General features: G+C 39.1%; 1 protein-coding gene across 1 annotated transcript; it reads left to right on the forward strand.

Annotated features, from left to right (window-relative positions):
* Window positions 1–1849: 1849 nt before the first annotated feature.
* On the forward strand, window positions 1850–25159 carry LOC136674208 (progesterone receptor-like). Its single transcript, XM_066650116.1, has 8 exons — window positions 1850–2513; window positions 6228–6358; window positions 6564–6680; window positions 9141–9398; window positions 11672–11816; window positions 12222–12352; window positions 13486–13637; window positions 22730–25159. The coding sequence occupies exons 1-8, from the start codon at window positions 2020–2022 to the stop codon at window positions 22886–22888; spliced, it is 1587 nt and encodes a 528-aa protein (XP_066506213.1). The 5' UTR covers window positions 1850–2019; the 3' UTR covers window positions 22889–25159.

The raw sequence follows: 25159 nt of genomic DNA on the forward strand, positions 1-25159 counted from the left end.
ATATACACACATCACAATGATGTTAACCAAGTTAACAAGTCTTGTTGGATATACTCTGAAGGATCACTGGATTAGGAACACTTACATTGTATCTACATTCATTGTCCATTTTATCAGCTCCACTGACCATACAGAAGCACTGTGTCATTCTACAATTACTGACTGTAGTCCATCTGTTTCCCTGCATACTCTCTTATCCCTGCTGTTCAATGCTCAGGACCCCCAGAGGACCACCACAAAGCAGGCATGACTTGGATGGTGGATTGCTATTCAATATTTCACAGTCAATTGTCAGTGGTATTATAACAAAGTGGAAGCGATTGGAAATAACAGCAACTGAGCCACGAAGTGATTAGGTCACATGAATTTTCAATGAATGCTGAGGCGCATAGTGCACAGAGGTCACCAACTTTCTGCAGAATCAATCGCTGCAGAGCTCCAAACTTCATGTGGCATTTAGCTCAAGCACAGTGTGTAGAGAGCTTCGTTGTTATGGGTTGCCAGAAGAACGATACTTGTCTGACTGCATTTTGCCAGGTGTGGAATTTGGCAGAGGAGGGATTATGGTGTGTTGTTTAAAGATAAAGAAACTGGTAATGCTTCTGCATAACAACAGATTTTAGACATTTTCATGCTCCCAACTTTGTGGGAACAGTTTGGGAATGGCATTTTCCTGTTCCAAATCAAATCATTCATTCATTATCTGTAACCGCTTATCCAGTTCAGGGTTGCGGTGGGTCCAGAGCCCACCTGGACCATTGGGCGCAATGCAGGAATACACCCTGGAGGGGGCGCCAGCCCTTTACAGGGCAACACACACACACACACACACATTCACTCACACACTCACACCTACGGACACTTTTGAGTCGCCAATTCACCTACCAACGTGTGTTTTTTTTGGACTGTGGGAGGAAACCGGAGCACCCGGAGGAAACCCACGCGGACACAGGGAGAACACACCAACTCCTCACAGACAGTCACCCGGAGCGGGAACCGAACCCACAACCTCCAGGCCCCTGGAGCTGTGTGACTGCGACACCTACCTGCTGCGCCACCGTGCCGCCCCAAATCAAATCAAATTTATTTATATAGTGCCCTTTACAACTGACGTTGTCACAAAGCAGCTTCACATAGTATCAGTATCCAACATGACTGTGCACCAGTGCACAATGCATGGTCCACAGAGGCATGAATATGTGAGTTTGGTGTGGAAGAATTGAATGGCCTGACCTCAACCCGATAGAACACCTTTGGGATAAATTAGAGCGTAGACTGCGAGCCAACACCAGTGTCTGACCTCACAAATACTCTGCTGGAAGAATGGTCAAAAATTCCCATAAACACACTCCTAAGACGTTGAAATCCTTCCATGAAAAGTTAAAGCTGTTATAACTGCAAAGGGTGGGCTGACATCATATTAATCACTAATATGAATATGGTCTCCATAGTTTGTGAACCTTACACAGCTCAGCTCGCCATAATTACTGAATTTATAAACTAAAATGACATTTTGGAGGGCGTGGGTGGCTTCAAGTTTTCTCTAGATCTAGCCATCTATCTCTCATCAGAGGGTGTAAAAGCAATTGTGGCTACAATTGTCATTCTCCTCCAGTCATTCATATCAAAGGTCTCTGGTGTGGATAAATACTGACCTCAGGCGACCTGTAAATTACGCCTGGTCTGTGTACATTAATTATGCAAAACCATAAATGTGAGATAACACTTCATGTCCTGGACTAATGAGATTGTGGGGGAGGGGGGGGGCGCTAAGCGGAGTATGATCGCGTGTTAACTTTACCATAATCCAGTCAGCGATTTGCAAAAGTTTAAAGAGTGACCAGGAAGATGAATGGGACGAGACACGGCTCGATTCGCTGCTGCCAGTGGTGCCGTGCCAAGACAAGAAGGACATTAGTTGAGGGGAGCGGAGGGGAGCTGTGCAGCGGCGGCGGCGGCAGGGTTTCTCTGAAGAAAGGACCCAAGTCTCAGCGACTCGATTTCTCAGTAAACGGCGGGATGTTCGAGGCGAGCCGCGTGAAAGAGCTCCCTGAGCTAGGTGGGAATTTAACACTGGATTGGGCTCCGAGGTGGAGAGCAGAGCCGTATGAAACTGAGATAGAGAGTCAGGCACAGTTTATTATGAAATCGCGACAAGACTGGAACATTCTGGACAAACCATGGATCCAAACCCAGAGCGGAGCCAAAGGGAGGTTACAGTCAGCGGAACCGCTCAAATTTAGCCTCAAAACAGAAACAGACACTGAGCTGGGACTTCACTTCTTCACGAGTCACAGTGGCGTGTTCTCCCGTCAACGCTGCTCAGAAACGCGCGGAGGGTTTCCCTCGGGCGCGGGGAGCGAGTGTAAAACCTACGGAGGACCTCCGTCATCGTCGGAGAACCCCACGGAACATCGGCTTCCCCGGGGATTGTGCCCTCCGCTTCCTGGAAATAGTTCCTCAGCAGGGCTCCTCCGAGCTCGCAACGTACGAGCTCAGAGCTCTGAACACGGGTAGGCCACGACTGAGGAGAATTAAACTAGGAATATGTATTTACCTCACAGTAGAGATAAGAATGAAAAGAATTAACCCCCTATAACATTTTTAAAGCATTTTATATGGGCAATATGTGATTTGTCTTTAAATATAATATATTATTTTAAATTTAGCTCATAAATTTTAAACTCACATATAATATATATTCAATTTTTTAAAACAAAGTGAACACATCAGTATTAATATTGGTCAGTTGAGTATGTTAAAGATAAATGCAGCATTCATGTAAACAGAACAACCCATTCAGAGAAAGTCAAGATTTTACCTCATAAAAATGGCCCATGTATCAGGAGTGAATTAGGCTAAAGACTCAACGCCGTGGAAGAATATGTCTGATTTTAAACTGCAGTGTTCATTTCTTTACACAGCCAGTGTTTCTTACATCAATAACCAAGACACCAATCTCAACAACTTTTGTGGCAGGACTTTCAAACTGTAACTGAGCAGCAGAGGTCTAATTGGAGGTAAAAGGAGGGCACTAATTGCATATTAATAGTTTCAAAAATACTGAATGAAGCAAATGTACATTTAGGCAACTTCTAAAATGTTAGTTTTTTTTCTAAAGGTCTGTTGATGAACAAAATGGAGTTATTAGGGGTTACGTCCAAATGGACATTTTCAATTCAGGAAATAAATAGTTTTCTGTGAAAATTAAGTGTTGTGAGAGCGGTGTGCAATTAATGTTATTATGTGAGGATTCCACATTTGGTGTCCAATATTTATGTAAATTAAAGGTCAAAGACAATGTAAACACAGGTCTCTTTCTCACCAACCTATATGCAAATTTAAGACAAATACAACATATTTGAACAACGAATTCTAAACCTAACATGTTAAAAAGTTAAAACAGATATATATTATTAGTACAGCATAGATGCACATATTTCAACATTGTAGGCTGATAGATATAAGCAATTTAGTTTTCATTAACATACTTTTCTTTACATTCATCCCTATAAAGTAAATTATTATGCATGCAAGTCACATCAGAAAAGAAATTCCTTTAGCTCATGGAAATGTATGTTCTGTCATATTTTTCTCACAATGAAAGTTAAATCAGGCCTAAATTACAGATTAAATGTACATTATTCGATATAAATAATTTTAAGTAAATTACTAGAATGTTCTCAAAGGTCCAGTAGGATATTTTCATATATCATTTACTATCTAGTACAAATTAACTGCAAAATTTGAATAACATGATTAAAAATGGGCGGCACGGTGGCGCAGCAGGTTAGTGTCGCAGTCACACAGCTCCAGGGGCCTGGAGGTTGTGGGTTCGATTCCCGCTCCGGGTGACTGTCTGTGAGGAGTGTGGTGTGTTCTCCCTGTGTCTGCGTGGGCTTCCTCCGGGTGCTCCGGTTTCCTCCCACAGTCCAAAAACAGGTGGATTGGCGACTCAAAAGTGTCCGTAGGTGTGAGTGAATGTGTGTGTGTCTGTGTTGCCCTGTGAAGGACTGTCGCCCTCTCCAGGGTGTATTCCTGCCTTGTGCCCAATGATTCCAGGTAGACTTTGGACCCACCGCGACCCTGAATTGGATAAGCGGTTACAGATAATGAATGAATGAATGATTAAAAATTTCAGCAATGATATCAACACAAGTGCATTCTGTGCCTGAGAAAATCTGCTTGAAAAGCTGTAAAACATGAGAGAGTGTGGCTATCCTAGTTTTTGTGGTTCAGCTGCTTGTCTGCTAGAGGTTGCCTTGACTAATGCACTAGTGTGTTGGTCAGGGTTTGGGATTCAGGACTTCTAGTGGCTAAATAGGTTAACTACAACAACAAAGACAGGCACTCAGGTGAAATTGCATTATGCATCTTTAATGTCCTCATTCCATTAGCATAGCTTATAGCATTTTGTGTATGACATTTCACTTAAGCAATTGTTTAACAACTACAATGAATTGTATCTGAAACAGGTTAACTCCATTTTTAAACACACGTTGTCCTATATTCAATTTTGAACAAGCATAAATATAATTAGGGCGGCACGGTGGTGCAGCAGGTAGTGTCGCAGTCACAAAGCTCCAGGGACCTGGAGGTTGTGGGTTCGATTCCCGCTCTGGGTGACTGTCTGTGAGGAGTTGGTGTGTTCTCCCTGTGTCCGCGTGGGTTTCCTCCGGGTGCTCCGGTTTCCTCCCACAGTCCAAAAACACACGTTGGTAGGTGGATTGGTGACTCAAAAGTGTCCGAGGTGTGAGTGTGTGTGTTGCCCTGTGAAGGACTGGCGCCCCCCTCCAGGGTGTATTCCCACCTTGCACCCAATGATTCCAGGTTGGCTCTGGACCCACCGCGACCCTGAATTGGATAAGCGCTTACAGATAATGAATGAATAAATATAATTAATTTTCAAGTGTTAAATGTAAAATTTCAAGATGCTGACTAGTTAAAAATATGACAAGGATATCAGTCATATGCTTTAACCATTATTGTCACACCTAATGTGTTATCCTTACCCCGGGTTAATCTTTATTATGTGTCAGTGTCCTCAGTTCAAGCCGAACTCTGTCAAGCACATTTTTTCTAGTTTGTGTAATCTGTTCCATTTTAATAGTACTTTAAATATTTAACATGTTTGTAGGAGGTAACTGGTTACAATTTAATATCTTTCTCAAAAAAAAAACCATTTCATTAAAAAGTCTGTAACCACAAGGATGTGAAGGTCTGAAACAAATCTCTGGCAATGCCACAAGTGATCTCATGTTACCCCTGCAGTTGTCATGCCATTTAGTCCATGTGACAGTATTATTCTAGAGATATTCCAAGAAAATAATTACAGAAAAGCAGTTTCTCAAGACATCGCAACCATTCACAACAGAACCCTTCTTTTCTGTTGTGGAGTTCAGCCTATGCATGTGTTATGATGTGAGTTTTATTATGAGTTCAATAAAAGTAACTTACACTGGAGGCGAAAATGCCAAACAGCCTGCATCTTGTTAAATATGTCTTATGGGTAGTTCATTGTGGTTATGACAGCGTAACAAGCAATGTATGCTAAAATAGGACAATACCACCTTTTCTTTTCTGATATAGTAATACTGACTTATACTGGTACTAGTCCAATTGTGGCGGCACGGTGGTGCAGCAGGTTAGTGTCGCAGTCACACAGCTCCAGGGGCCTGGAGGTTGTGGGTTCGATTCGGGTGACTCCGGGTGACTGTCTGTGAGGAGTTGGTGTGTTCTCCCCTCTCCGGGTGCTCCGGTTTCCTCCCACTGTCCAAAAACAAACGTTGGTAGGTGGATTGGCGACTCAAAAGCGTCCATAGGTGTGAGTGAATGTGTGAGTCTGTGTTGCCCTGTGAAGGACTGGCGCCCCCTCCAGGGTGTATTCCCGCCTTGCGCCCAATGATTCCAGGTAGGCTCTGGACCCACCGCGACCCTGAACTGGATAAGGGTTACAGATAATGAATGAATGAATAGTCCAATTGTTACACTTTGAACAATGAACTGAAGTATTTTTTCCTCCGATGTCTGATCTGATCTGATCTGTCAAATTGTTTCAGCCTTATATTCGAACTGGGTATTGGATCTGTGCCATCTTTAATGTAAAACATTAACAAAAATTGGTTTCCAAAAGTTGTAAAACATTCATCAGATAACTTTGTGATCAATTTAACAGAATGTTTGAAACAAAAACAGTGTATGGTCATTTTTCTGTTGTGTTTTTCCAGTCTGGGTGATGTCAGAGTACTGTTCCCAGCTCAGCGCATTTGCCAAGTCTGTGGAGAGAAAGCTTCAGGTTGTCATTATGGAGCTCTTACATGTGGGAGTTGCAAAGTGTTTTTCAAGAGAGCCGCCACAGGTGAGTCAGGTCACACTGTTAATGTACAAGCTATCGCAAGGGTTTGACTTGATCAAAACACATCAGTCTGCAGCTGTCAAGACGGCTAAATTTGAGATCTGTGCACAAGGCCATTTGAACAAGTAAGACATCTCATGGCCTATTTTATAGGAATGGAATGTCACAGCACTTTATTAAATCATAATATTAAGATTTCTGTTTATAGGAAGACAAAAATATCTTTGCGCCAGCCGGAATGACTGCACCATTGATAAACTCAGAAGGCGAAACTGCCCATCGTGTCGTCTCAAAAGATGCTTTGCATCAGGGATGAACCTTGGAGGTAACTGCTGATCCATTAGAATATTTTGCAGATGCCACAATATCATTCTTCCTTTTCCAGAATTGACACTGAAGCTTTTACTATCATCTGATACCCATTTGATGTGTTTCATCTTTATGTTATGCTTTTATGGACACTTAAATCATTGTGAAAGTGTAAATATAAAAATGTAGGAAGTAATATATTTACATGTAATATTTTTTCTAAGAATATACTAAACATAGCAACATTCATTAAGAATGCCAAGACTTATGAATATGCATAAATATGCAAATTGTAAATGCCACTTCGCCTGTGTTTCCTAACCACACCCAGTGTGTGAACAAACTATGAAGATGAAATGAAACCAAAAATTGAATGAAATGAAAACAAAAAATGAATTTATATTTTGGCTTCTAGTTCAGATTTTCCATTCCACCTTTCATATGTGAATTTTAGCTTCATATTACAATGTTACTTCCACCTTAAACATATGACTTGAAAAGGCATGCTCTTTAGCTATAATCCTCTCATTATCAAATTTAGGATGTGGGTTCAAGCTCATACATGATGTACATATCTAAGTTGTTTCCACCCATTTATACATTTTCCTAATATACAGTTACCCCTGGCAAAAATGAGGAAAACACTACACATATGTTGCTTTTCCACTGCATGTTATCTACTCGACCCGACTTGGTTCAGCTTTTCCACTTTTCCATTAGGCAAATCTGGTACCTGGTATGTGGAACCAGTACTTTTTATTCTCTGCTCGTAAACCTAGCAGAGTGCCGACTGGCCAGAGGGACTTGTCAATCACCACAGAGCGCAGACCTCTACAAGTTACCACAGAGGTCACATTTGTTTTTATACGACTCACAACAGCTGCTCGTAAAATTCTTTTGAAGTGTTTAAAACGCTCCTTGGATTGGTGGCCGAAGAAAACTCCAGCAAGAGGCTGACGTGCAACAATGAAAAAAAAAACTGATCTGTGAGAACTGGGGCGATGCCATGTTTTATCCAAAAAAAAAAAAACAAAAAAAAAAAAACACAATGAGTAAACAGTGCCTAACATTACTGTCTCTGTTGTAGTTTTTAAAGTCTATGTTTAAGGCTAAAGAGAGGGAGATTTGCAACATTACTGGCTCCATATTTCTTGGGGGTGCTGTGGTAGTGCTAAAGCGACCATATCCGAGCTGTGCCAAGCTGAGTCAAATAGGTGGCATGTAATGGAAAAGCTGAATTAGAGGATGTTCACATAACATATTATTATTTTGTAGCAAATAAATATGACAAACATTTTTGCCATCTTAAAACACACCTCTGACAAATTTAAATATCAAATTATCAAATTATATTATCAGAAATATCAGAAATCAAATTATATTAGTGGTGTATATATACGTTAGTGTGCAGCTAGAACTTGCAGTGCTTACAGATCTCAACATGTGGTTGGACTTGGCTAACTGAATGAAAACATGGCTCCAACAAGAGAGATTTGTACTGAAACAACACCTATAAAGAAGAAAACAAGGTTGCATTGGGATTAAAGAAGTACTCATGTATAAATGGGTGAAATTGATATTCAATAATGAATAACACATGCATTGGCCAAGGAGATGACGCTGGAGCTTTAGTTAGGTGCTGTCATTTTTCAGGTTGCTGATGCCTATTTCCACAGGGTAAAGTGTGTTAAAATGTTTCTAGCCCGAAAAGTTATGGTGGACATGTAGAAGATTGGGTCTCAATAAACTACTATTCAAGAAAGTGAATAGTGGAGTGATTAATTTATTTTAATTTCTAAAATTTATCTAGAAAAAAAAAATGCTGTCAGTTCACATATTTTATCCCTTTGAGGTATGTTTTGTGTCAGGTTTTTAATTTGCTTATTTGCTACAAAATAGAAGGTCTGTGTGAAAAATATGAGTGGTGATTCTATAATTTATTCATCGTGAGTAGTAAGACTGGCTGTATTTTAATCTGAACTCACTGAATTTAAACACATTTTCCATATATTAAGCCAACCAAGAGGAGACCAACCTATCTACTACTAAGGTTTAAATGGGAGCACTTCACCCAAAGTGCACCTCAGAAAGAACTACCTAAAAGACTATATCAAATTCATTCTCTTATGCTCTGATAAAGATCTCGATACCAATATCAGACCAATGCCATCTCAAGCTTCTTTTATTTTTAGAAGGTCATGACATTATTAAAGAAAATCTAATTAGCTAAAGTTGTCCATGTGATTGCGCTTACAAAAATTACATTATGCAGTTTAATATCTCTGGATGGAATTTTAAAACTGTACAATGTATAAAAGTGTTATAAAATATCAATGCCTCAAGATTTTAGTAGATTTCAGCAGATCAAAGGGAAAGTGGCTTTCTAGTTTGACACATAAAATTTGTTGCTATTCGAAAACGACGCTTTGTGCATCTCATTACCTTGGTCATGCATTTTGTTTTGCTTTTTTTCAAGGCCAAAAGCTGAAGAATACAGCACAGCTTGAACCAGTAAAGAACAAACCCACGCAGGGACCTGTAGTAGTTTGTCCCAAGCCTGCTCTCCATAGCATGTATGGGCTTCTGAACATTCTGGAGAGAATTGAGCCTGCAGTGGTGAATGCTGGCCATGATCAGGCTCAGCCAGACTCAGCTGACTCTTTATTGACCAGCCTGAATGAACTCGGGGAGCGGCAACTTGTCACAGTCGTTAAATGGGCAAAGGGGATTCCAGGTAATGTCCTGTTACATGGAGAAATAAATATTTGTGTACTCATTTTAACTATTAGGTTATAAATAGCAGCCCATTTAGTCAGATTCTAAAATATATGTGTGTCCCTTCGCAAGATTTTCTGTTGGCAGCTGAAACAGTGGAACGGTAAACGAGACAAATAATGTAATCTGGAAAATAAAATTGTGAGCCAAGCCTCATATTGCAACAGTGTTATGGCCCTATACAGAAAGTAACCCCTATGATTTTTTAAAATGTTTTTTGGCAGAGAAAACAAACAGTATTCCTGCAAATTTGTTACAGTGTTAGGGTTTTTGCAGAACTGCTGTATTGATTAACCCTTGGTAGCCTGGCTCTTTATCTATTTTTTATACTTCTGATTTAGCTTCTATACGCCACATTAAAGAACATGCAATATACCTGTGTTTGGTATCTCTTTTATCAACTGTCTCTCACCCTCTATCTTTATAGCTATGTGGTTGTGGGGAGTAGTTGATGTTGAGCAATGTAATGGAGGACATCGACCTTGGGCCTGACACTTCCCTTCCTTACCATCTCTCTCTCTCTCTCTCTCTCTCTCTCTCTCTTTCTATTGCTCCCTCTCCCTCTCTTTCTATTGCTCTCTCTTCTCTCTCTCTTTCTATTTCTCTCTCTCTCTTTCTTTCTATTGCTCTCTCTCTCTTTCTATTTCTCTCTTTCTTTCTATTGCTCTCTCTCTCTCTCTTTCTATTGCTCCCTCTCTCTCTCCCTCTCTCTCTCTTTCTCTCTCCCTCTCTCTCTCTCTCTCTCTCTCTCTCTCTCTCTCTCTCTCTCTCTCTCTCTCCTCCCTCTCCTAGCACGTTTGCCTTCTCTACCCTCTTACTGTATTCAGTTTGTAGGAGTGTGGGCCAATTCCATTTGTTTCCATTTCTGTATAAAATGACAAATGACAGTTTTTTGGAACAAATGCAGCATCTGTCCATTACCATTTTGTGCACTTTTATTAATGTATAATCCTGATATTACTGAATATTTGATGGCTTTTAAATGACTTTACACTGAATAGTTTTAATACATTATTTACTGCAGGGCCAAATGATTATGAAACCAAACGCCTTACAGACCATCCCATTACTAATGCATAATACAGCAAACAGAATTCGAATAATCTACAGTTCTTAATAAAGTAATAAATCTTAGTAGAGGTTAAAGGTAAGTTAGTTAGGTTAAAGCAACACTATGTCTGCACTAGTACATATATTTCTGGGCTCCTCCTGTTGTAGAATGTTATTGACTTTTACAGCACTGTTGTGAAAAGTCTGGAAAATCTCTGAGAGTCAGGGATAACAGATACGTTTACATTTTACACCACAGTTGTTAAAAAATAACATTGGCAGAGATGTATAATCTGCTGTCAGGTTTTCTTTGTTTGCTAACACTACTTGGAGATGTCTGGCTAGTGTCTTAAGCTCTGTGAAATTGGGCTGACTTTGCTTATGATCACTAAATCTAACAAAGCAAAACATCAAGCAAGTGAAGCAAAAGTTGTTATTACTTAATAGTCCAAGAAGAAAGTGGCCAACTTGGCATCAGTAAAGCATTATTTTATCAATCTTGCCAACAAGTAAAAGCCAACCCAGTATTTACTGGCTCTGGCTGATTCTCAAAAGTCGCCTCACACCTATGTAGTGCATGGTGTGGGTCATAAAATAAAAGTATGTGCACTCATAGTGCACTGTATATCTGTTTATAAAAGTTTACATCTCCCTGTAAACCTGTGCACTCTCTAGGTCTGTGAAGTGCACTTTGTAGGGAGTACAGCACTATATGGGATGCAGCTTATTTCAGTTGTTGTTGGTGTGACGTGTGCCATCAAGTGTTTCACAGTTCTCACTAGAGGTTTCCTGCCTGTCCTCCAAAGTTACATAATGCAGTTTCTACACCGATGAGCCCAGAGTAGAAATAACACAGGCTCATCTACAGGTCAGTGGAGGCATCCCAATGATTTTGAAGCTGTAATTTTAAGGTAAAAATACTACAATAGTGTTGCTTTAAGGGGAATTTAAGTTGCTTTGATTAAAATATTTTTCTCAGAAACATTAATTTTCTTTTTTCAATAACCTCCTAAATGTTTGTCTGCAGATTTGGTCATTAATTTTGTGATACTAACATATGTCCACCACTTCATTTCTTCTGAGAACCTGGGGTTGCTCTCATGTCAATAATTTGTTACTTTTGTTTTTTTGTTAATGAGCAATGAGCTGTTTAGGTCATGCCTTGTTTTATTATTGATGCAGGTTTTCAGAGTCTGCACCTGGATGACCAAATGGCTGTTATTCAGTACTCCTGGATGGGAATTATGGTGTTTGCCTTGGGCTGGAGGTCCTTCAAGAACGTCAAGGCCAGAATGCTCTACTTTGCCCCCGATCTTGTGTTCAATGAGTAAGCAAAATGTTAAAGAAATAGTAAATATGAGTAATCACATCTGCATTCAACATACTTGCCTCTCTGCAACAACATACATGAGCCATATATCACCTCTAAATACTTGCTCTAAATAATGTATAACATGTAAATATTTCATTAAGGATCAAATGCACAGATATGTTTTGGTCATCCGCCAAATATATGGTCTTGTCCTGACAAATCCATGCTTTAAAGGAAGGTACTTTGTGGCATATTAATGGGCTGGTTTTCTACAGCTGGGGCTCAAATTTCATACCACATTAGCTATGTGGATGGGGGGAGTAGTTGATGTTGGGTAGTGTAATGGAGGACATCGACCTTGGGCCTGACACTTCGCTTCCTTACCATCTCTCTCTCTCTCTCTCTCTCTCTCTCTCTCAGCAAGCGGATGCAGGTATCCAGTATGTATGAGCACTGCATCCGCATGCGTCATCTCTCAGAGAGTCTGGGTAAACTTCAGATCACGCAGGAGGAGTTTCTCTGCATGAAAGCACTGCTCCTCTTCAGTATCAGTGAGTCCAGTCACATCACATCCTTGCCAAGTCACAGTGTTTCTAGAATAGGAACAAATCTGAATCTCTTATTTTTGACAGGTCACTCTGAATCTAGTCAATCGAGTTTATTCAGTGCATCACTTTTGTGTAAGCGAATACATTGTAGTTTAAGAGCATCTCCACAAGACTTTTTATCACCACATTAAAGCTTTAGGATAGGGTGTACCCTGACAAAAAAGCAAATAGTTAAATCAGAGGTTGTCTGCCCATTCCTCTTCAAGGCCTACCTTTTAATTGACAAAGCTTCTTTGTGTGGAGATGCAGCAGGGATTGTATTACTTTTAATACCATTAATTTTTGGCAACAAAGTTCTATTGATGGCCCTCTGTATCACTTGTTCTCCCTCAGAACTGGATCACCAGGGAAATGGGTTGTAAGTGTTTTGCAACCCACTTGTGGTCGACAAAACTCTACATTAAATGTCCTAGCGTCAGATGTTTATATAGTGTACAGAGGAATATGATACATTGCCCTAATAATGTTTTTGCTAAAAGTAAGTAAACAGAAAAGCTGAATTATGTTGGTGGATGTGCTGTACATATTTTAATCTATTATATTCTGTGCAATACACTTTTCAGAGGAAGTGGACATATTGCAGTATTTCATAATAAAATCAAATATAAATTTCTGCTTTGCTAACTTATAAGTCAGTTTGGGATAGAGTGTACTTGCATATTTGTACAGACTCTTACAACATGAATCAAACTGGCTTTTTCACAGCACTACACTTTAGGTATATCAAGGGCCCTGCAACAATACTCAAAGAATATATATCATAAGTGATTAATGAACAACATCTGTTCCCTAGTCTAAGTAGTATGAAATTAAAAGGAGTCTGGCTGGAGCCAGGCAGTTGGAATAAGGTTGCATCATCTCGTCCTTCGTCGCTTCAGTTAATCAGTCTGGATTTTGCCAGAGCTTAAGTTTAGTTTAGAAAAAGAAAAGAAAAAAATCTGACCACCCAGATGTTACTTTTGTAATCTCAAAATTTCACTTCAGCATGTAAAAGTTTTGTCTACAAAATGGCCTGTCTCTCCCAGTGAATTTGACCTGTAACATTTTCCCCCTTCTTGAAATGTTGATTGTTTCAGTTCCAGAGGAAGGGCTGAAAAACCAGAGCTGTTTTGACGAATTGCGGACAACCTACATCAATGAGTTGGACCGCTTAGTTACCCAAACAAGCCATGGCAACCACACAGAGAGGCTGCTCCAGCTCACCCAACTGCTGGATTATCTGCACCCGGTAATATACCTCAATCATATATTCAATTTTTGGGCACAATACAGTACATTCTGATACCTTAAGTAAGCCAGCTGTTATTTTAGTGATGGCTACGCACACCTTAGATATTACTAGTGGTACAGAGAAGGTACATATGGACATGTGATGGGATGGAATGAAAGAGGAGCTATGTATGTTCCATCAGTTGTTTCTTCCATTTTGTGTTTAAACCTAAAATACAGGAGACAATATGTTATATAGTTTTCTACTTCTATTGACGTTAAATGAAATACGAAACACCCAGGTATCCCATTCCAAATGTTCGAAAAGTATTGTGAATTGTGTATTTAAAGTAAATGCCTTTGTTTCTTTTACACAATAAAATAAACACACTTGAAAAATCAAGCAGAGTTTCAGCTTCTTTTTACAACATTCTTGTGCCATAACGAGCCCTCTCTGTGCATGCAGCAAGCCTTCTGTTAGTATTATCACGTATCATTAACCCACAGCAAATGTTTTGTGCGTCACATGGCACTATCTTGAGGCATGGTGTCTGTGTAACTGTCTCGAACCATGACCTTGTGCCATCAATGTACCATTACGTAGCACTGTAGCTCAAGGCATTTAGATGGTGGCATGGAGCCATTGCTGCGGGATCCTAGGGACTGAGGTGCGACAGTCTTTTTGCTGTGGGTTAGTGAAGCTTGATAGCAGCAACAGTAGGCTTGCTGCACGCATGTACAAGGCTCATCAGGGCATGAAGGTGTTGATAAACATTATTTTGTAAAATCAAGCGTGTTTATTAAACAGGGATATGTGGATACAAAAGCAAAGGCATTGACGTAACATATATTTTAATAGTTTTAATGGGAATAGGGTTTTGATTTTGTCAATATAGGTAAAAGAATGAAAAACACTGATTGCTTTAGGTTCTTTGAGGAAAATATTTAATACAAACGATATGTACAAAGAAAGAACAAAAAGATCAATGTAGCAGTGATCAATTATCAGTTGCTATATTTGATATTATAGAAAATGTGTATGAACCATAAGGAATGAACTAAAAATGATGTGGTGTAACTAAGACAGATTTCTTAGAAAGCAAATATGGACTAAATATGGTGCTAAAATAGAGAAATTAATAAAAATAGCCAATCTGCCTAACCAGGGCTAATCCTAACCCCAAAACAGTGCATGTGACACCTGCCCTTACCTAGTGTGTCTAAACAATAAACAACTACCGTGTATGTATAAGCACAAACAAACTTACCTATACCAATCCATCACTGGAGAACAATTTAGTGAAAAAGCAACAAAGTGAGCTGATACAGGTTATGTATCTAAAGACCATCAAAGTAACACAGTTTACCACATTACTACTCACAACCACACAAAATACTTCTCAACACAACTTTGCTCATTTGTGCTTTATTCTAAGACCTGCCTCCTAGTAGACAGCACTGAATTATGACTGCTGTAAACTCAGCACCTGTAGTTAGTGCTGGGTGATAAAACAATATCCTTTTGGTTCGTGATAACTTTTTGCTCTATAACGATGATAAGCTATGGGTAATAGAGCTCATTCATTCATTCATTATCTGTAACTGCTTTTCCAATTCAGGGTTTCGGTGGGTCCAGAGCCTACCCGGAATCACTGGGCGCAAGGCAGGAACTCATACAGTTATTGGTAAACAGCTTGATCCCACATACAATGCCAAAATGCTGTAGGATTGTAAGGCTAGAACTTCTTTTTCAACGGTAGAATAATTGAGTTGATATTTGTTAAATTTACATGAGTAGTAAAACTTAGAATGTGATACATAGCTGTTGTGGCGTGTGCGAGCATAAGAGAAGCAGACACTAATCACCCATAAGTTAGCGCATAGTGTTCATATGGCTGCCTGAATTAGATGAATGGACAACAAGGTCTGCTAAATATGCAGAACAACAAGGGGCATTACCCGCGGGTACATTTTTTAATCCCAAAGCCAGCACCGTATATTGTAGTAAATTGTCTGGGGTCACAAAAGCAGAAAAAACTAAGCTCCTGGAGTCAGCGGAAATTGCCACTAAACTTAAAATAAATCCAATTTACTGTCAATGTTAGCTGCACTTACATTATCAACACAGTCGTCCATGTGAGGTAATGAATAAGAGACAGATAATTAAACAGATGGTTTTACAGATATTCCACTTCTAGTTTCATGCTAACTATTTTGGAAGCATTAACACAATATGGGTGTTTTTTAAGCGGGACGTTAGTGGTAACTTTTTTTATGCTGCAGAACTATAGCTTGCAGAGGAACATAATTAAGTATGTAAGGAAATTCTTGGATAAGTTTAATACAGTCATCATGCTGCTCTGTTGACTAAGGCCCACCCAGTCAGCCAGAGCTGATTTCCCACATGTGAATTCACATGCACGGACACACTCTCCCAGAGCATGACTCTACCACACGCACATTCCTGCGAGTCGGATTCAAAGCTGGAGCGTGAGGGTATGGACTCCTGGCTATTATGACTATACCTTTACTCCCTCGTGCTGCTGAACGTATGGTTTTTCATCTGCAGAACGTGTTCCTAATGGGATCATGATAGACATGTGTGTTCCTGTGCATAGTCTTAGTGTTGTCTGTGTATTGAGTATTTTTCGGTTTTGATATACTATGGAAACAACAAATATTAAAAAAAAAAGATTATTAACTCTATTAACTTTAGAGTAATAGATGAATAAATCAACTTTATAACAGTATATTGTATATTGAGGTAAAAGCTAAATACAATATTACATATAAATAACGAACTGCAATTATATATGGGTGTTTGTGCGTATATATATATATTATACACACACAAAATATAATATATTAGGCAGATGGCTGTGTAGTGATATTAGGGGTGGGGAATATGGCCTTAAAAATATATCACGGTATTTCAGGGCTTTTTGTCCATAATGATATTTTATTAAATTCATTCATTCATTCATTATCTGTAAGCGCTTATCCAGTTCAGGGTCGCGGTGGGTCCAGAGCCTACCTGGAATCATTGGGCGCAAGGCGGGAATACACCCTGGAGGGGGTGCCAGTCCCTCACAGGGCAACACAGACACACACACACCTACGGACACTTTTGAGTCGCCAATCCACCTACCAACGTGTGTTTTTTGACTGTGGGAGGAAACCGAAGCACCCGGAGGAAACCCACGCAGACACGGGGAGAACACACCAACTCCTCACAGACAGTCACCCGGAGCGGGAATCGAACCCACAACCTCCAGGCCCCTGCGACACTACCTGAAATTTGTTTTATAAATGTATTAATTTCCTGCCTTGCGCCCCATGATCCAGCTCTGGACCCACCGTGACACTGAACTGGAAAAGCGGTTACAGATAATGAATGAAATGTATTAATAATACTGAAAGATATATTTATTAAAACATTTCTATTACTACAAATGTAACAGTTTTTACATTCAGAAGAAGTGATACAAAATTGTAAACAGTTGCTTATTTTCTAAACAACAGTAATTTACCAAGATTCTGATTTTGTATATAAAAATGTAGCATAAATCTACCACACATCCAATGTACAGAACATTAGTGTGTGCCTATAAACAGCAAACGTAAACAATTATACAAAACGTAACCTTCACAGTAAATAGCAAATAGCATTTCTGATTTCTTATCCTCAACCTTGTGCTTCTGCATGTTATAGGCTTCTTTCATTTCTTACGTATTACTTTGGTTTATCGTACATCTGTTATTTTGTAACCAAACCACCTCCACACTACTGAAGTCACTCCCCTTACATTGGAGCAAATTACTCCACCTTACAGCCATTTTCCACCGTAATTGTCACTCTGCCTAAATGACTCATGCAATGAACGTATGTCATATTTTGGCTAACTGCATGATGTCATTACATAAACAACACAGAATATCATTATTATCACGATATTGATTTTTTTTAATCGTTTTAAAAATGATGTCAATCTTATCATGAAAGATTCGATATGGCACAGCCCTAAATGACAGTGTGACAGGAATAAAAGACAGTGTGCAGCAAGTCACAAATTTTGCAGGTGGCTTTATAGAGATATATAAAGACATACACTGAATAATCAATGACCAAGTTACATCCACTGTAACAATGACCAGGTTAGTGAGGATAGGTACATGTCAGTACATTGTAAGCTGTAAAAATAGAGTGAAGTATAGACAGGGAGGCTGTGCACTGTAAAAGGATCGATATGACCAGATTCTAGCCCCTGAATAAACAATGATCAATTTGACTGATTAGACACAAATGACAACAATGTAAGTTGAGCATAAGTTGAACAATGTAAGTGAGAATAATGTATAAATAAAATGGCTGTGAATTGTAAACAGTAAAAGGAAGTACATAATATACTTTAGAATGCCCAGCTGATACTCAGTGAGTCTGGAGTGGTTCAGCACATGATTATGTCTCAAAAAAATGGAAAAGACTTATATTGTGATCACTGTTGGAAGAAAAATCACTTCTGTTCAATCTTCCTTATGTGCCGTCTGGCCTAACTCGTCGTCTGTGTGTGGTTTACGTTATGTCTTACATAATAATATTTGAAAAGGGGCATACACAGCAGGTAGACATAAAGGGACATGAAGGAATGAAGGCATAGGCATACGTTTGACTCTGACTGGACTCAATACAAGTTCAACAAATTTAAGTATTCCGCAACCCTAGTGTTTGCATTTGCATTTTATTCCAGGAAGAATAATTGTACACACCCACTTTTGCCAAGGCCCACCTAATGGTCAATTTCTGGCTAAGCCAAATGATCTAAACATGAAGGTAATGCTACCAAAACCTGTGTGTTAGAATGTTTAGTTCTATGAAAGGTCAACCCATCTACATTACCAAGAGTCTAAATATCAGTACTTACAAAAGGAACTGAACTGGAGTAGGCATCTCCAATAGATATGAGCATATTAACTAGAAAAATAAGCTCAGCTGGACTAAAAACCATGAGCCATACACAGGGTGCAAATGAAACAGGAGGAACACCTTTATCCCATTAAAACAATGTTGGTGCAGCTTAAATTTTAAAGACTGGTTAAACATTTCAAAGTCACATTGAGACTCTGGTTGGTTAAGACTATAAACTACATGCTGAATGTTTTAATTTTCAGCTCTAAACAGATAAGTAGTACCTTGGTGAGTTTGGATTATCTTGGGCAACTCAAAGGTAGAAAAGAGATTCACTAATGCTTGAGCTACAACTGCAGGGTTATTTTCTGCAAGGACAAGCAGGTTACTGTACACATAGTAAGTATAAATTGATTACCTGTTTTGGCCTTTGGCAACAGCCCTACACAATCAACCACAATTCAGTATGATTAGGTTTTGCAATAATCGGATAGACAAGTTTAGAGCTAATTTGAAACATTAGTATTAATTCCAGGCTGAAAAATATTTAAGTAAGGGATTGTATATCTTGGTGATGCCTGTTGAGCTCTGGACGATTGCGTGAACTCAGTTCATGCATTAGTCTACTCTTGTCAAGGAAATGTTTTACAGATTTGTCCTGATGTGACTCAATCTGATCTTTCCATGGCTGTGTGGATTGATTTTGTCAAATCATATTTGAGTCACTTTCATATATATCCCTAGATCAAAGTCAAAGTCTGATTCGTGAACAGGCGACCTGAATGTGAACGACTAAATCAGACTTTATGTGTCTTTTTGCATGTACACATGCACCTTCACCTCAGCCAGCACCAGCAAGCAGCATGGCAAAACAACAATGTGGCTCAAGCAGTGTCCCAAATAGTGCCAAACTCCCTATAGAGTGCACTTCACAGGTTATTAAACTAAAACTGCTACACCCAGACAGGGAAAGTGTTTGACTGGAAGACATGAAGCTAATAGCAGATGATAAGCTTTTACGTAATTTGATTAAAAAAAATGTTACATGTATATAGAAACCGTTTTTTTTGTTTGTTTGTTTTTTTCCCATGAGTATTTGCATTACAACGGGTGTAGGGAGACATTTGGGATCAGCTGACCTTTTGGTGCAGCAGTAAAAACCATCAGGCTTCTTCCTCCTTCTGGTCCAAATCATGTACAGAAACAAGCTGTTGGCTAACCCCTCGACCAAAATGTGATGCACACTTGAGCTACCAACATGTATATTTTGGCCAGATTTGAAACAATGTGTCGAACAAATATGATGTATTGTTGTTGGGGAAGTTTCTGATTTTGTGCCATTCAAGGCCATATTTGATCTGAGCAAAAAATCTGAATACATTAATAAGGTTTGTAATGCGAACTTAGGCATTTATGCCTTTGGTATCTCTACCAGCTGATGATGGTCAACTTCCCAGTTTATATGCTGTTTATCAGTGGAGCTACTCCAGTGCTTTTCTAGATTTTTGCTGGACTTGACAGCAACTGCAGCACACAACTTTAGATATCACCAGAAAGAAATGAATCAGCCATATCTACCAAGTTTTCCAACTTTAAGGACTGAACAAGCAAACATGCAGGAAATATCAGACTGTTACTCAAGATAAGATGATTTAATGTGTGGAATATTTTAACTTAGAAAATGTGAAAAGAACTTTTTCACCTGCTGTGACATTCGCCAACATGAAATCAATCCCTTACACAATTAAAGCAGAACAGACAGCAACTTTAAATATGCTGGAACATAAATCAGTACACAGCTGTACAGAATGAAATAGCTCCTTGATATAACCCATTTCAAGTCATTGATATACAGCAAACGAGCCACAAAAAGGTATTATTGACTTGCAGTAGTTGGAACTTGATCTAAATTAGGGAGAGGGCTATCTACATGAAAGTAAACGCAGACCTGAAGTGCTACATAACTCAAGTAACAAATGCGTTCCTGTGGTAATTCAAACAGTTAATAAAAATTTACAGACAAGTTATATGTCAGCCACATTCAACCATTCCACCTTAAAAGTTTCTAAGCATAAACAAACCAGAACACAGCATTTCCCCACAACCAGTAGATGTTACCTTTAATAGCAATGTCCCTTGTGACAGTAAAAACATTCCTTAATATCACTTAATAATGAAGGCGATCATTAAACTCCTTTTACAGGATCACCATTTATCAAGCATTATTAACTTTTTCTCACACAAATTCTAAGTTTCTTACACCTTCTAAAATGTAGGCAATATATTCTGGAATATGTTCATACCCAGTAAACAATTAGCCGTTGATTCAACGTTGAAATAACGTAATGACTGCCGTCTAATCAACGTTCTCTTAAGGTTGAAAATGAAAGTTGAAAAGACGTCCAAACACAGACATTGAAAAGACGACTATTAGACGTATTTTGGACGTCCATTGATGTTATTAATTGGTCCCAAAATAAATTACTTGTATAAAACGCGTTTTGGACGTCCACTGACGTTATCGATTGGTCACCACTTAATCAACTTATTAAGATGGATTTTTGGACATTCGTTGACGTTTAAAATATGTCCTTGACGGACAGACTACTTTTAGACCTATTTTGAACGTCCAGGGACGTTCCTTGTTTACTGGGTATGCTCTTTGAATTTTATACCAAGAAATTTCACTAAATGAGCATACTTCATTTCTCAGAATAAAATGTTGAAATAGGTGTCCACATGCTCTAAATGAAATGGGACAGTGTGTAACTCTGGTGCAGTAGACGCAGCAGGTTGTGCAGCCTGTGCATGTGTCTGCACAAGGTATGACAGGAGAACCAGTAAGTGGAGTGTGTGCAGAGGACGCCAGCTCCAGCACCTGGGCTGAGACAAGCTTACTCAATGTCAGCTCCAGCTCATGCAACTTAATCTCCCACTCCAACTCTATCTCATGAACAGCCAGCTTAATATCAAATTTCAATATCAATCAGATTTTTGAGATTCAGCACTTTTCCGCCTCCAATTTAAGACATGGCAATCATATTTGACCATGACTCTCAGTTGAGGCCAAGGAAGGGTGAGAAAAAATGGGAGAGAATGGTTTATAATGAGGCAAATTGACTTTTACCTCAGGATCCTCAGCAGCAGCCAGCATGAAAATCGGGGAAAATCGGGCCCCTCAGAGACAAACGGAGATGTCCACGCAGATGTAGCCTATGGGTTAGATGACATTCCCTTTCAGGAAAAATAGCTTGTGTAGACAAAGCACTTAATGTTGTTGTACCCATCATAGGACTAAAATTCAACACATCCACATCTACTGCTTACTAATACTAAACAGAATGCTTGGAAATCTGACTTTAACTCTTGATATTTGGAGAGAGATGTGGCCAGCTATAGGCTGCCGACTAATCCATACTTTCTACATATTCAACATTTCATTACTAGGATTAGAAATAAAACTCTGTAATGTAAACTTAGCTGTAGACATCCTGTCTACACTACACAACCAGATGTCCAGAATAACAAAATAAAAAGCTCCCAGTTGTTACGTTCCCCTCAGATGTTACTATGGGTACCGTGCAAGAAACGTGGCAAAAACACCACTATCTAAGATTTAATCATTGCTTTATACATCCCTTGAGTAAGAGCCTACAACATTAAAAAAAAGAACAATATAGTAGTAATGAACAACTAGTTGCTACACCTTGATATTAAAAAATGAGTATGAAGTATGGACTAACAATGATGTAGTGTAAGCAATGACTTCTGCACCTTAAAATTGCCTGTTCATTCATTGCTGGAGAAAATAAAGACAGCAAGAGAGAGAGAGGGAGCAACAAAGTGAGACTTGAGCAGAGATGTAAAAACAATCAATATAATACAGTTTAAAACATTATTTCTTACAATCAGACTCACAACCACACAAAATGCTCCTCAACATAACTTAGCCCAGACTGGGCACTGTGCTGGCCTATATTAGAAATTATATTAATGTAGTCAAGTACACTTGGTCAGGCAAAATTCTAATATAAGTAAAAATGTAACAGGTAAGTGTGTGTGTGTGTGTGTGTGTGTGTTTATTTATAATAATTGGAATTCACATTTGTGGCATTTTCACTGATAATCTTTCACTGATAATCACCGGAATACTAGAGATATTTTACAATAAATGATGACATTCCATTGTTCCTTTCTCTGTTTAGATTGTGAAGAAGCTTCATCAGTTTACATACGACCTCTTTGTCCAGGCCCAGTCCCTTTCCGTGAAAGTGAACTTCCCTGATATGATCTCTCACATCATATCTGTTCACGTACCAAGGATCCTCACGGGCATGGTCAGGCCAATACTTTTCCACAATTAATGCTTTGAATGTAGGACATCTGCCCCTCGCTGTGCCTGTTGTAAATCTGCAGTGTTTTTTTCAGGCTGCTGTTAGTATTGTTTATTCTTTAATACACAGAAGGACTGTCAAGCCAGAAAAAAAAAAAACCTTTAAACTCAGTGAAAGCACCTTTATTGTCCTTATCTTGCAAACTTGCCTGGAAGTATTATAGCCTAGTATATACACTACAGCTGCAGTAACAAAAGTCATAATAATACAAATAGTTATACATTAACTGTGGCAATGTATAAATAATGATTTTAAGAACTTGGAAAATGGACTTCTGCATTACAGTTGAGAACAAATTTAAGTGAAACTGGACTGACATGCATGTACAAAATGCTTGTTTTGACTGTAGAAAAAAATGTTTTTTTAATCCCTGGAATGGAAGTAGCAACAGTAATCAAGTGTAAACATGGAGCAGAAAGCAATTCCAATTTCTAATTGGTTAAAAGGCAGTGCTGAATATATTAATGTCAATCAGTAAAAATAATATTTATTAGTAAAAATATTATGTTGGACGTATACTGTTTTGCACCACTGGCAGCTGGATGTGGTGTTTACTTCAATATGTATAATTTTTTATTTCATTCATTCATTCATACATTATCTGTAACCCTTATCCAGTTCAGGGTCGCGGTGGGTCCAGAGCCTACCTGGAATCATTGGGCGCAAGGCAGGAATACACCCTGGAGGGGGCGCCAGTCCTTCACAGGGCAACACACACACACATTCACACCTACGGACACTTTTGAGTCGCCAATCCACCTGCCAACGTGTGTTTTTGGACTGTGGGAGGAAACCGGAGCACCCAGAGGAAACCCACGCAGACACGGGGAGAACACACCAACTCCTCACAGACAGTCACCCGGAGGAAACCCACGCGGACACGGGGAGAACACACCAACTCCTCACAGACAGTCACCCGGAGGAAACCCACGCGGACACAGGGAGAACACACCAACTCCTCACAGACAGTCACCCGGAGCGGGAATCGAACCCACAACCTCCAGGTCCCTGGAGCTGTGTGACTGCGACACTACCTGCTGCACCACCGTGCCGCTAATTTTTCATTTATTTTAATTAATTTTTTAAATTTGTAAAACATCATATTTGAATTAATCTTAAACAGCACTTTTAGATTTGCACAAAGTAAAACTTGTTGATGCATGTCCTTCAACATTCATTTTTTACATTTTCACAAATCCATAAATTTAAATAAGAGACACTTTAAAGGAGATACACAAGACACTATACAAACATAATTTTTATCCTTGTACAATTTGGCCATTTGATATTTATTTTGAAATGGGAAAAGGGGAAAAACTCATTATCCAATTGCTGTTTCAAAATAACCAGGAAACCAGTTATCCTATTTTCGATTTGACATGTAAAGCAGGAAATAATCCTGGATACTTGGCTGATTTCTGATTTGAAAGCATCATGAGGAAATAAAAACAGGAAAATGCTCCATTGTCTGTACAATTCAAGGCACATTTACTCCTGTTCACAGAGCTGTGGTTTTAACAAGTAGCGCACCAGGGCCAAAGATAAATAGAGTTAGGGTTAAACCTTTAAACATGATTTATCCACTGTAGAGCATGTTCAAATCATAGTGATATATGATACACAAGTAAATGATGCCAAGTTCTGATGTCAAGTATCTTCTCCAAGACCTTTTCACTCTCTGAATCATTGGCCAAGAGTTCCAGACTCCCAGATGCTTAAAGAACAGATTCTTACCAGGAAATTTTAGAGCACTTTAGTCTTCCCTCTGCTGACAAGTCTTATGAAGTTGCGGATTTCATTTTCAGGCAGGACTTGGCACCTGTCCACACTGCCAAAAGTACCAGTACCTGGTTTAATAACCACAGTATCACTGTGCTGGATTGGCCAGCAAACTCACCTGACCAAAAAACCCATAGAGAATCTATGAGCTATTGTCAAGAGGAAGATGAGAGACACCAGACCCAACAAAGCAGACGAGCTGAAGGCAGCTATCAAAGTAACCTAGACTTCCATAACACCTCAGTAGTGCCACAGCCTGACCACTCCATGCCATGCCGCACTGATTCATGAAAAAGGAGCCCAAAGTGTTGAGTGCATATTCCACAGTAGGCCAAAAATTTCTGTATTAAATTTTCTTTGAATTCATATTTAGTATTCTAATTTCCTGAGATGATGTCTTTTGGGTTTTCATTGGCTGTAAGCCATAATCATCACCATTAAAAGAAATAAACTCTTGAAGTA

This window comes from Hoplias malabaricus, chromosome 17 (assembly GCF_029633855.1).
Source record: "Hoplias malabaricus isolate fHopMal1 chromosome 17, fHopMal1.hap1, whole genome shotgun sequence".
NCBI classification, from domain to species: domain Eukaryota; kingdom Metazoa; phylum Chordata; class Actinopteri; order Characiformes; family Erythrinidae; genus Hoplias; species Hoplias malabaricus.

Excerpts from the sequence above, each read along its gene's own strand:
- LOC136674208 (XM_066650116.1), top strand. The coding sequence starts at position 2,020 with ATGTTCGAGGCGAGCCGCGTGAAAGAGCTCCCTGAGCTAGGTGGGAAT. Across the intron at positions 9,399-11,671 it reads ATGGGCAAAGGGGATTCCAG|GTTTTCAGAGTCTGCACCTG; the intron begins GTAATGTCCTGT and ends TTATTGATGCAG. Across the intron at positions 11,817-12,221 it reads CCCGATCTTGTGTTCAATGA|CAAGCGGATGCAGGTATCCA; the intron begins GTAAGCAAAATG and ends TCTCTCTCTCAG.